The following is a 13725-nucleotide window of genomic DNA, read 5'->3' as shown; positions in this document are numbered from 1 at the left end:
GCTTTAACCCTTTGCATGCCAGATTGAATTGCTTTCCATAGGCTTGTGTGTGAACTGTGTGCACATAACTCTTGGGCACGGGAAGGGGTTAAGGCAAGATATCGATCTATCACCCCATACACTGCCATATAGTCAAAGAGAAATCTAAATGCGACTCGACTTTGCGTTAAATTGCTCTTCTTTGATAATTCATCGGTTTGAAAAAAGAAAGAAATCCGTTCACTTCAACATGTAGATTATAACTCAAAATCGACACAGTAGAGTCATACAATAAGAAATACATCATCAGCATTCAGCACGAAACTGAATTGGTCTATATGGTATATTAATAAGAGACATATAACATAATTCTGTAAAGCTCTTAGTGGATGAAACCTCTGAAGCACGATCAGGTCTTACACAAAAAAAAAATGAACAAACAAACAAACAGATATTTTAATAGATCATCTATGTAATACTATTTGATCAATGAAATTGTAGTACAACATGTATTTCTTGCTGTAAATCACTCTCAGAGTAGCAAATCTGCTGTAACCTGAAAATCATCATTACTAATCTAACATCTTCGAACATTAGCTTTAGCAACAGCAGTAACAACAAAAGCAGCATTGTCATCGACACATAGATGGTTTGACAAGGTTTGGCAAATTAATGAGAAGCTCGGTGACAAGTAAGGAGAATGCAGAATTTACAACAAATTCCGTTTTTCCCCCTTAGTGACATGACAAAAAGAGTTTAACCCTTCAAACAACACTTAAGAAGAAAAAAGAGAGCATTAATTGAGGGATGTCTTTCTTCAACAACATGACAGAATAAAGACTTTATCGCCAATTAATCAATAAGTAACTAATCTATATATTAAATAATACGTATATGTTTCTTTCCTGCTGACTAGTGTAACGGTTGTTTTTTTTCACAAGGTCACAAATTTCCTCAAAACATCAGGTAGTTCACAATGCGCACTCGAGCACTGCGCAGCTTGTTCCTCGCATCTATTTAGCATTTTGCTAAAACGTGCATGCAGAGGAGCAGCCGGATGTTAGTCTTTGTACACAGACCAAATCCTAAGGAGAAATACCGAAGGTCAATTTCATTGCACTAAATTTGATGATTACATAGCTGTGTTAGGTACATATGAACTATGACAGTATAATGTTGATGTTTTGTTCCTTTGGAGTCTTTGTCTTCACAACAAAGGGCATATGAAGGAAGCTGTGCGGACGATAGACTATGCATGAATCACACACAGTAAATCACACGTAAACGAATTGTACGTACGACATGCGTGTGTACCGAAATAACCCATCCATCCATTCATTCATTCTTCGATCGTTTTCATTCCTCCTACTGTACGAGATGCAGTTCGCTCTACCGGGAGCGATGCGGAGTGAGAACGCCTGTCTGTATACAACCTTGGCAGAAGAAATCTGGCAGTTACATTAGCTGAGCGTGTAGCTCTCCTCAACCCTTCCTTTTGCCGATTTGCTCTTGAGATAATAGTGGTCAAGCTGATAGCGATTCATAGTGGGCTGCCCATGAGTGACTCAGAAGTTCTGAGCTGAGAATTCGGGCTGTTTCTGAGCTGAATTCGTGCCCGAAATGGCCGAATACGAAGGGAACATAGTCACCGAGTGGCTGCGATCTCTGGATATGCTATGCTACGCGCAGGCCTTCTTGGATAACGGCTACGACGAGTTGGAAACATGTAAGCAAATCGGGCCAGACGATCTCGACGCCATCGGCGTCGTAGATTTAGAACAACGGAGCGATCTTCTAATGGCCGTAGATCGACTTCGAGAAGAAGGAGGTACGGCTGTCTATTTTACCCTTGTCGGACCCTCATCCGATGATGAAGAGGGAGGGAATAACCGCGAATCTCTATCAGCCGGGAGGGTGCCCAGCGTAGATTGGACCGGGAGCGATGCGGGGTCGGCCGACTCTCGTGCTCCGTTGATGGGACGGGTCGGCCGCACTGCCTCCATAGAATCCGCTGACGCCACTTTAGGAATAGGATACCCTTTAGTTTATCGAGATTCGCCCAGTTTTTCGAGGGGATTATATCGAGAAAGAAGAACCTCAGCTGATAGCCGAGTCTTGAGCAACACACCGGATATTCTTCGAAAGGTAAGAATAAGACATGAAGTAAATATTCACGCATCCTGCGCACGACATGAAAATTTACGGCATGCCCGACTTCTTCTGAATGCAACACTGCTCATGTTTCCCTCTCTCTTTTGTCATAAAGCAAAGATGATTTAACTCTTTTTGCGACGCGATATTCTTGATTACCTGTGCATGAAGCAGCTATCCAAGCTTCTCAAAATTCTAGGCTGAGAGGATTTTGAGAGAAAAAAAGCTTTTGAATACTTTAGATTTCGTTGTTGTTGCCGCAAAAGCTTTACACAGTACCATGCCATTGCTGTGAAACAGGAATCCAAACGACTGTATCGTGATTCATCGTCTGCTACTATCGTTCTTACCGACATGCGAGGGTTGGGGAGTGAGTGATACGTGTTAGGAGAGTGAGAGGGAGAGAACATGTGACTCACGGTAGAGCCCGGCAGGGTTGTCAATTCATGTTGGTGTAATTAAATGATTACCGTGCCAAGTTCAGAACTCACCTCCATGAATTTTGGTGCCCTGGCAAATTGTAATCAATCAGGATTTAGAGGGTAAATTGGAATTGAAAAGGGTCTAGCTGTCAAGATTCTGAATAATGTGCATGCAGCTCTATTGCTGTTTTGAGCCAGAATGTTTTCTGAGGATTTTTCCCAGTTTTAGGGCTTTCTTGGTGTAATGATGTAAAGAACACATATCCATTTAATACATTTGCTGTAGAGTATTATAAGACAGAGCACAATGTAAGCTTTTTATTCCCAGACTTTTGTATACATCAGCTTCTATTCAACTTCCATGATTTGAATTATGTTGGGTGGAGTTTTTTTCTTTCCCTGAATAAGGATGAAGACATGAAAATATCTGTTTAGTTATAATACATAAGGTGCTACAGCACTTGGAATTCTTGTTTGTAACTTGCTTATCAAGGTCTATAATTCCAATCAATTTTCTTAAAGCTGCAAAGGAAAATGTCATTGAACAATATGATATGTGGATTCTGTAAATGCAGAAATATGAATAGTGAAACACTCACTTAAATTATATATGGACAATTATGACAGTCTGTTCAAAAGCTATGTGAATGGTTTAAATGTTTGGATTATTTCATGTGTAACCCTCCTGAGAATAAAACTGTACAACAATTTCTGATTTCACAATGGTTGAATGATATTAGGAAAAGTAGTTCTAAACTGAATTTCACATGTATTTTGCAAGAAAATTGAAAGTACACTTAGCTTCTCGAGAAGACATTGAACTGATAGAATACTATCATCTTGTCGTGTATCACTGTAACAAGATGAGGGAATATTTACTTACCATGAAAAAGAAATAAGATTGTGAACTTTCTTTTTATATTTTGTGTACATTGTTCTATTAATGGAAAACCAAAAAGTGATGTACTAAAGAAAATAATACATTAAAAGGTTCTAACCAAAGTCCAAATCGTCATAACTAATGAACACATTGATCATTTAATTTTTCCCCCAACGCCTAGTGATTGTTTCACTTAGAATTTTTCTTCATTTGCTAAATCCACATATATTTTTGGGGAAATCCCCTGTAAGTTCTCATATCATGAAAAAATTTATCCTGCACATATGGTGACGCACTCAATAGTCCATATCAATATGGTTATAGCTGAGAGGTTTTGTCTTTAAAAACTTTTATATTGACGACTGTATGACTGATAGCATTGTATACTGACATATATGCTGTGTGTCCCAATAGCAAGTAATATATCATCAAAATGTGCAGGTGAAACAGAAAATAGCTCTTTTTTATTTTATTGTGTAGGAGACGGTTGCATTACAATTAATGATTGTCATAATGTGCAAAGTGAAACTAACTATTTCTATGACGCAAGGTGACATCAGCGCTTATGGGATATTTCATCATACACACTGCATCAAATTGCAAGGAGTTTTGAAAGTAACTGGTTCTTTTAAATGACTGCTGCAAAAGTTTTGGTAAGCATTTCAACCTTTTTGTCTGGATGCACTGAGGATCAGATGTACACACAAAATCCTAATTGTTGTCGTGATTTCCTACAATGGAGATGATGTAAAGAATACTTATGTTATTGGAGGCATTTTTTTTTTTTTTTTTACATACCGGTATAATGCAAGTTGTTAATTTTGTGAATTTTTGTAGACTCTCAAAACAATGAAGCAATAGGAATATGTATATTTTTTTACAGTAGATATATATTATCCATGTTCTGAAATTGATAAATCCAGTTTGATACGAAAGATCTGACAAAATTCAAATAACAAGGTAAAAAAAAATGAATTAAACTTTCCTGCCTGATATTGTAGTTTGTAGTGAACAAGCTCTGATTGGTTGAATTCTGTGAGTGTGTGTGGATGTTTTACACATACACAAGAGTTGTCCATCAATATTCAGCACGGCATGGTATACATACCTGTACTTGTAGCTCTTGAATGTATGAATCTTCTCTCTTGTTTGCATTGTAAACTCTTAGGTGTTCAGCAGTGCATTGATTTATCTGTTTGTGTATGTAGTGATTTGGATATTGATTCCTTTCCTAGCCTCAAGGTAAAATATTGATGGTGTGGTGATAATTTGTACAAACCACTTCCATGTATACTTGTACAATGGTATGGTACTGTTGCAGGTCTATACAAAAGTTATAGCAGGGAGGTGGAAAGTCCACCTCTCTGGTTACAGTGTATTATATACCATCTGATAATTTCTGATGGTTTGATAAGTATTACTATGTGCCATGCTCTCTGTCCCACACAGAGGGTTAGATTGATGAACGATGTTAGTACAATGACATTGAATAGTTTGAAATTTAATCAGTGCAATATTCACTTGATAACTTGTACAAGAGTGTTTTTCTCTATAGAATCATTGTGACTAAAACAACAGTGTCTGCTACAGGTTCCTGTTAGTAGAGTATGATCTTCATCGCACTATGTCAACATGTTGTGCTATTCCATCTTGCTCTAGACGTTTTCTTTTGGCCAGTATTAAATTAAATTAAATTGACAACCATAAACAGATGCCCATTGTATCATGAGCTTTGTGGACATCAAAGTATTGCTCTTTCTTGCCAACTTCAGTGGCTTTTAGTAACCTTCTTTTTTTTTTTTTCTCCATCCATCTGTGTTTCCAGAATGTTTGCTTCGCATTTTTCTCTGCAATCCCATTGAAAACAAGTCCTGAGTATACTCCGGCAAGTGTTTATGGGAAATGCAAGATGTAGCAAAATCAAACTGTCCTCAGTGGGTTAAGAGTGTTTTGCCTCTCAAAAAGGCTTTTTAGTTTCATGATCTGTCTAGTCTTCAGTCTTCATTTTTCACCATTCTCAAAATCTGTGAACTGATTGTGTAATTGTTAATCCATCATTTCATCCACCAGTGATAGCATCACAATTTGATCTCCCCATACAGACCCCCATTAGTCACACTCTTTTTAAAATCCTTCTATTTACTGCTTTCATCACTTCATCCAATTTAATCTGTGTCAATAATTTGTCTTAAAAATAATGATAGTCCTTTGACTTTCTCTCTCTCTCTTTCCCTAATATTAAAATCAATTTGCTCAGCAAGTCTACCAAGTCTATCTTTTACTCTATCAGTCAGGAGAAATTAGTACGCGTGTCCACTGACAGCATCATGTACACCGTGTATTTTTTCTTTCCTTCATGAATCATCTCATTCTTCCCTTCTCTTCATCCTCCTCCCGCTCCTCCTCCTCGTCCTCCTCTTCCACCCCCTATGAAAGCCTCCCCACCTGTGTTATACAAGGATACCCAGTGTAGAGTAAATGAGGAAGCCGCATTTTATCATAATTACTGGCACCAATCTGAAAATGATGCATTTATCCTAAGAGCCACATGGCTGGCTGGGTGGATGGGTTGGTGGCTTGCTTGTGGGGGGGGGGGGGGGGGTCCCTGGTGACGTCGCCAGGGCATCTTGCCAGTCCTGGTATGTGTCTGCATGCACGGCCCTGCACTTGGCTGATTTGATGGGTATGAGATGAGATCGGATGGGATAGAATAGTAATACATACTTGGATGATACCCAGTCTGCATCGTGAAGTTTTTTTCTCTGTAGTTGTTTAGTCTGATCAGGGAGGTGAGATGAAACACCTCCCTGGCCTTAGCCTGTGATGTGGGTGATGTACAGTGTACAGTGTATGTACAGGGAGGTGGGCCCACCTCCCTGGTATAATTATAGGCCTATTAGCAGTAGACATGGGAATGGGTCATTTGGATCTGCAATTTGTATGTTATTGGGATCTATCAGATGGTACTACCACTTGTAATGCGTGCTGTATATCTTTGAGGCTATGGTAATGCATTATAATGTATTATAATGTTCGGGCTTCGTTTAAAAATCAACACATAATCCTGTCGTGCTAAACACCAAGTGTACTTATATTTCAGATTCCGAGACATTCATATTGTATTGCCAAGTAGATGCTACATGTTGAAGAATCATTTACCCAAGGGCTCCCTCTTGTTGGCCTCCCTCTCTCTTTTCGTCTGGCTGTAAGTCTGTCTTTCTCTCACATGCCAAACAGGCAAGTTTACTATACAACCCATTTTATATATAATACATGTATGCTTGTAATAATCAGAATGGTTGTAATGTAGCGGCCTCCAGCCACATAGAAATAAGTTACTTTCGCTTGATTTCTTTTTAAGAGTCAAACCATGTTTTCAGAATTGCTTGTCTGGGGAAATGAGGATCAGGAATTTGCCATGCCGAAGAGGCAGGGTATAGAGAGAGAGAGAAAGAGAGAAAAAATGACTTAAAAGAGGAGAGAAGCTCTAGATCAAGGGAGAGAAAGACAAGGATGGCAGGGGGAGAGAGAGAATGAGAGATGTGAGGATTTGCTAATTGTCGTCTCTCGAATGATCACTGCTGCATCGGCAAGCATTTTCTGTCACCAATTCCCCCATCTTCCCTACAGTTGCATATGCCCGACCGTCTCAGTGTTGTATAAATAACATCCCATAGAATTGATAAAACCTAGCCCTGCAGCCAGTTCCTATTTCCCCTTCTCATTCTTCTTTGAAACCATAGTCTCCTTGTCTGCCACTAGAGACATTGAGAGGGGGAAAAAAAAAATCTCATTTTCTGAAAGTTAGAAATTGTTTATGTTTACTTTTGGGGTCAACTTGATGTCATGTGACTCATGTTCAGAATCTCATTTCCACAGCCTCTGCAAGTCTGAATGCAAATGGAACATGCTAGTACTGCAAGTATGGGTGCAAGAATGATTAATAATGCGAGAATGGTGGGGTTTTATCAGAATTCCCTGATCGTACTATCTGTTCCAAAGAGGTTGCTGTTGCTACTACATTAATTTGTATAATTACTTTAAGTTTTATGTTAGTTTGCTTCCCTGACCATAATATCAAATCTTCTTGTAAAAGTTGAGTGTGTTTCAAAAGAAAAAAAAGTTGCCAAATGGTATCTTGATGTGAAAGTAATTTAATCAATCAGTAACCAGTAATAAACATTGTAATTACCCCTGGTGCACAAATGACATTTACTCCGAAGAAATGAGCATATCGCAGGAGCATTTTTCTTACATTTCACTTTTGATTTGCAGCGGCTTTCAAGCAGCTTGCATGCACTCAAGTGATAGTAAAAGAATTATACATAGTGCTAATAAAAATGAGAAGAATGAACTTTGCAAGAACACTTTCATTTGTCTCACTGCCACTTTAATATACAGACTTGTGCTGAAATGTAGCACATTGATGTCCCTCTAAAGTTTAACCCAGGCTGTTTGTCCCACCTGCAATCTGTTGGCATAGCAAACTTGTAAGATCATATGACAAAAACAGCAACCACTAGAACAAAACAGAACACTGAAAAAAAAAAAAAAACCCACCCATTTACATTGATGAAGCAGGCTGCCGAGAAATCACTTCCTGATTACCGGACAAAAGTTTCTGCCAGAGGAGGAGGAGGAGGAGGAAAAGGAAAGGAGAGTTTGGAAACCTGAAGCGGAGGAAGATGGAAGTGTAGGTGGCTGTTTGCTGCTCTGGCTGAGTTGGGTTGCCTCTATGTGCAGCTGCTCCACCTTTCAGGCAGGGAGATGGGCGGTGGCAATCACATGATGGAGTCCTTGCAGTTTGTCGCTGAACTTGAGAGTGACCCTCTTCACACACATCAACTAAAGGGAAACTGGGCCCATGATTCAACAGGGGGCTTCTGCATGGACCCACACTTAACCTGTTGAGGACGGGTCCTGATTAAACTCAGGCAGGTGTCTATGGGAAATGCGTCTTGTAGCAAAATCAAACCGTCCTCAAAGGGTTAATATGCATCTGCCATGTTCTGCACGTTTGAACAAAAGTGATTCATTTGGTGATTGTGTTAGAAATGGTCGAAATAATGTCAACCTCAGTTTGTCTCTTGATTCAACCAATACATTCCTGACTGGTTCTGCCTACATTTTCATCTACAATCGTACATACGGATTGCTTTCTTGTGATGTAGCCATGGGGACTTGTGTATGTGACAGGTACATGATAGTCGATGGATTGTTGTGTAAGTGTAAGACTAGATCTCAGTCTACACGATTGATATGGTTGGTTCAGACCAACTTTCAGCTGTGTACGGTAAATCGTGAGCAATTCTTGAACCAGTACTAAAACAATAAGTGCCCATGATCTACTTTGATTGACAGTTTACTAAGTAATTAGCTGTTATTTTCGCGAGTGTTTAATTTTTGCAAATGTTGCGAATCATAACTATATCGTGAATTTATCAACACACAAAAATGTTGCAATGCACTAGAGCATGTGCAATTACGACAGTGTCCGTGTCAATTTGCAAAAACAACACCCCGTGAAAATGTATTTGAGCTCCTCATTCGTGGAAATATCTGTACACTTACAGTAGCTTTACGTTATTGATCTTTGTAATGAAGGTTGTGGCGATCATCACATCATCCAGTTGCGCCCTCTTCAATCCAGGGTCTGTGTGTCTTTGACCTGTTCAGGATGGGCTGATTTTGCCACAAAACGCATTTCCCATAGACACTTGCCCGAGTATACTAGGGACTCGTCCTCAACGGGTTAAAAACCACTGTGCACAGAGCCGTGATGTACAAAGTTTTCTTTGAGCAGCATGCTTCGTACACTCTCCTAATTTTAGTGGGTCTTGGTGCCACAAGAGTTTACAGTGTTTAGGTAGGTCCCGGCCAGATTTTGTGAAAGTTATCCATCATTCTGTGACATGTTTTGAATAAAGAAAATGGACCAATTAGAAGGTGGAACACCATTCTTTTAATAAAGATGCAAATACCTTGCTGCATACACAGGACATTTTCCATTGAAACTGTTAAGCTGCTGGTATGATTGACAACTTAATGATTAAACTATTGCTCTTTTTGGTGAACCTTTATGGGTGCATTAAAAATATAGCAGTATCAAATGATCATTGAGAATGTAAAATCTTGCCTGTATCTTCGAAAATGACAGACATAATGACAACATTATGTGCTAATTTCATAGGTTAAGTAGGAAAATTGTGAACTATTTTGCAATCATCAAGCTAATGAGAATCCACCTGTACTGGTTATTGCATTTTTCTTTTTAATAGCAAAGGTCATCTAAAGTTGATAGTTGCTATCCTAAAGGTATTTTTTGGTATCAAGATTTCAGGACATTATACAAGATAGCAGTAGCTTCTTACACAGGTGTTGTTGTTGATGTTTTTTAGGTTAAAGTTTCCAGTGGTGTCATGGTTTCCTATGAGGGATACACAAGTGCACAAATGTGGCATTACAAAAAGATTTTCATGAAATATCTTCCACATTCATCAGTGGATCGTGTACATGAAAGAGACAACACCTTCCTGCTATGCGGAGAGATTACTGCCTATGTACATTAAAAGGCCAGGCCTAATGAAGGTTGTCTTTAAAAACCCCTTAGCATGGGATTCATGTAGTGGGAAAAGTGGGCCTGGTTCAGATATATTCAAGAATTCCTGTAACGAATCCTGTACAGCTTAATCACTTATCTCTGTGTAAGTATACACAGCCAAAGACAGAGACTCCAACCCCAAGCACCTTCCGATCTGGAGATTCTCCCACCTGAAACCCCTAGCAAACTGGAGACTCAAACTTGATGTGCACAAGGAACACATCACGAGCGCAAAGCGCAAAGTCCCTGCGGCCAGGGTCCAGGGCCCTGGAAGCTCTAGGGCTCTAGATGCTCTCTCGAGCTATTCAGGCTTATTTTTCAACATACGATGGTACTAAAAATCATGTATTTTGGCTTGATAAAACTTAATTTCATATTAAAAAAAAAAGTATTTGGGCAGGAGAAAGATCATTTCAAGAGGGAAAAAATACATCCTAGGGTGGAGATACAGAGCCAGGGCAGGAGAAATTCAATCTCAGGCGGGAGAATGGGAGATTTTGCAAAAATTGGCTTTCGTCCTGAGATCTCCTGTCGAAAGTGGGAGAGTTGGAGTCTCTGCAAAGAATGTCAACTAGAGTCAACTGTTATCAATGACTGAGTGCACATATTCGCTGACACATGGTTGATGGGTGCTGCTCATGGTTTTCGAATGCCCACGGTGGGCAGCGAATTAAATCGAACGACCCATGTTTCAACCACACTACCTGGACTTTAATTTGCTGGTGTGAACGGAGCCAGAGAGTGGGCGACTTGAGATTCATGTGTCATTGCAGTGGCAGATTGGTATCACTGCCAACTGGGGTATTGGATGCGAGAACCGGAGCTGGTGTGGGCAGATGGAAGCTGGTCCCAAAGTGTGTTGAATTTCATGTCTTCCAGCGAAGAATGTTTTCTGTAATGATGACACACATAAATTCTAAGAAATGAAAAAAAAAAAAAAGAAGGAGGAGAAGAAAGTTTAGACTTTAAAGCAGTTTGTCAGCCTGTCCTAACGTTTTTGTGTTTTGTTTGATTACAGTACAATACTGTAGGAAAGTTTCTTTATTTTTGCTGATACTTTTTAAAAGTTTAAAAGTTTTTCAGACAGTCTGCAATCATCTGTCAGTGCTTGAATTTGTACAAACATTTATAAATTAGCTGAATATCTTTGCCATACCTACGCTAGTTACGTTCAGATGGTGATCCTTAACTTCAAGGATAAGCTAACTTCAAGGATGCAATGTTCTTATCCTTGTAGTTAGCTTACATTGAAGTTAAGGATCACTGTCTGAGGTTAACTACTGTAACTAGTGGAATAGTTAGATACAGATGCATCCTATTAGCGCAAGCATTTCATGTAACTTTGCAAATGCTGTCAAAGGTTTATGAGGTGAGTCTTGTATCCCTGTATCATGAAGATGACACACATGAAAATGACAGTAGAAGTTGACAAGATGTCCCTTTTGAAAGAAAATGAATGGGAATTAAAAATTCATAAAATTTTATGGGAGTGCGTGAAATGATATATCTGTAACATGTATTTGTGTGTGTGTGTGTGTGTGGGGGGGGGGGGTGGTTGATTGACTACCCTCATATTCTATGAGAGATTGCTGTGAACTTCATCTTTTTTTTCTTTCCAGCATCAATCCGTCAGTGCAGTCTGTGAGCTGAATATGTCGTCAAAGTTATTCATATTTGTGGTGGAAATACAGGGTACAATGCAGATTGAATGCCATGACCCTTCACATTAAGAAACTACAGTATAATGTCATGAATATTATCATTATTATATTTTAATTTCCTAACACCAACAGCACTTTGTGAAAAGAAGACCCTGCAAAACTCCCATCAGTAGAAATGAATTACATGGCTGTTGTTTGGAGGGGAAATTCCTGCCAGAAATTTCTGTAACCATGTGCAATGTGGAATCGCCGTGGGGCGGAGAGATTGACGGAGTGCACTTCCAATAAAGAATGCTAATGTTTTCAGATTAAATTTGTGCAAAGGTCAGGACGTGGCTATACATTCTGGAAGGTAGAAATGTCGGAGGAGAGAAGAAGAAGGGGGAAAAAAAAAGAGAAAAGCACCGAAAAAAAAAGTTTGCCAGCAGATTAAAGCAAACCGTCTGGTGTATTGCGTGCACATGAATGAATGGAGCCTTGTTTGAATGGCGTCTTTGTTAAAGTGAGCTGAAGGAGACTGCCAGACGAGTGTGATAGGTTTCAGTTTGAAGACGATCAGGAGGAAGAATTGCTGTGCTTACTTAGTAATGATGTCCCTTGACAAGCCAGTGGGCTGTTGATGTCATCCACGTTCTTGCACACTCTTAAACTTCCAAGGCAAGAAGTCCTTGTGTGAATAATCGTATTCCAATGACTTGCCCAAAAGTCATATGCCTCTACTTCTTCACCAATAGTTGTCACGAATGATGATGATGATAATAATAATAGTAGTAGCAGTAGTAGTAATAATGATAATAATAATATCAATTCTATCATTATTATTATTATTATTATTATTATTATCATTGTAATTGTTGTTATTATTGTTGTTATCATTATCATTATCTTTATTATATTGTCATTATTATTGTTATTGATATTATCGTCATTACTATTATGTAAGGCCTTTGCTGACTTTGACATTCCCCATGCTATAGAGTTGTAAACTTTCAATGAACTCCTCTTTGTCTTTTTGTGTTCCATTTCTCTGGTTCTGCTATGGCATTACACAACAGTAAAGGAGTTTGTGATTTCTCCTTGAAGACAGCCTGGTCTGTAGGCGGCACACATGGTGTCATCCTTTTATGATCAGCTGCGTGTGATCCTCTGACATCATCTATGACATTTATGCACTTTTAATAGGCCTGTTGACTAATATACTCACAGTTTTGCAAATTATCTTTTTTTTTGTTGTTGTGAGAACTCCATAACAAACGGCTTCACTTTCCATGATCTTAACTCTATTAGACTACCTAAGTCTCTGTGTGTGCCATGGTGTAAACCCCCTGTGTGCCATGTTCTTCTGAGATGGCAATACAGGATCACTTGTGGAAAACATTCTGTTTTTCAAGGCCATGTAACTATTTACTGAATTTTTTATTTTCAGACATGCAGTCAGCATAACTGCGGAAAAAAAGATCCATGCTTTGCTGTGGTGTACGTGTAAATTTTATGACAAAGCAATAATTATTCTTCTCGCAAATGGCCAGTAGCTACATTGGCCAGTAGCCACATGTGTGAGGAATGGAATCGCAAGTGGAGCTTTCATTGTACTGTAATAGTTGACAAATTATCAATAGGTTTGTGCGTTTGAGCAGAATATGCGAACTTGGCACGCTGTCGACCGAGTCTGGTTTGAGAACGTGGCACGCGAAGAGTTAATTCTCAGAGCTTTTCAGCGCTTGGACCGAATTTTGCAAGAGTGTATTAGTAGTTGCTATGTCGGTCAAGTCTGCTCTCAGGGAAAGCCAAGTGGTTTTCAGGGATGAGGTTAGTTGTTTAAGTGTGCATTAATTTGAGAATGCCAGTAAACCAAGATGATGGGGAGGAAGGAGATGAAAGTGGAGGTGGAAGAAATTTAAAAACAAAGGATAGGAAAAAGAAGAAAAGAAAATATGAAAGGGTACAGAGGAAGAAGGCTGAAAATAATTTGAGAAGAAAAAAGAAAGAAGAAAGAGAAGAAATCAAAGGAATGAGGAGTAAGAAAAAAAA

At 39.1% G+C, this 13725-nt stretch overlaps 1 protein-coding gene across 1 annotated transcript in view; it reads left to right on the top strand.

The window, feature by feature from the left end:
• Positions 1 to 1414: 1414 nt before the first annotated feature.
• Positions 1415 to 13725, top strand: part of LOC140242299 (uncharacterized) — an 84329-nt gene continuing 72018 nt past the window's right edge. The window contains exon 1 of the mRNA XM_072322042.1: positions 1415 to 2124. Within this exon, the coding sequence (XP_072178143.1) occupies positions 1600 to 2124 (525 nt within the window). The 5' untranslated portion in view covers positions 1415 to 1599. The remainder of the gene's footprint in view (positions 2125 to 13725) is intronic.

The sequence above is a fragment of the Diadema setosum genome, chromosome 19 (genome assembly GCF_964275005.1).
Source record: "Diadema setosum chromosome 19, eeDiaSeto1, whole genome shotgun sequence".
NCBI lineage: Eukaryota > Metazoa > Echinodermata > Echinoidea > Diadematoida > Diadematidae > Diadema > Diadema setosum.
The sequence above is the reverse complement of the archived record's forward strand: the minus strand, read 5'-3'. Positions and strand labels throughout refer to the sequence as shown.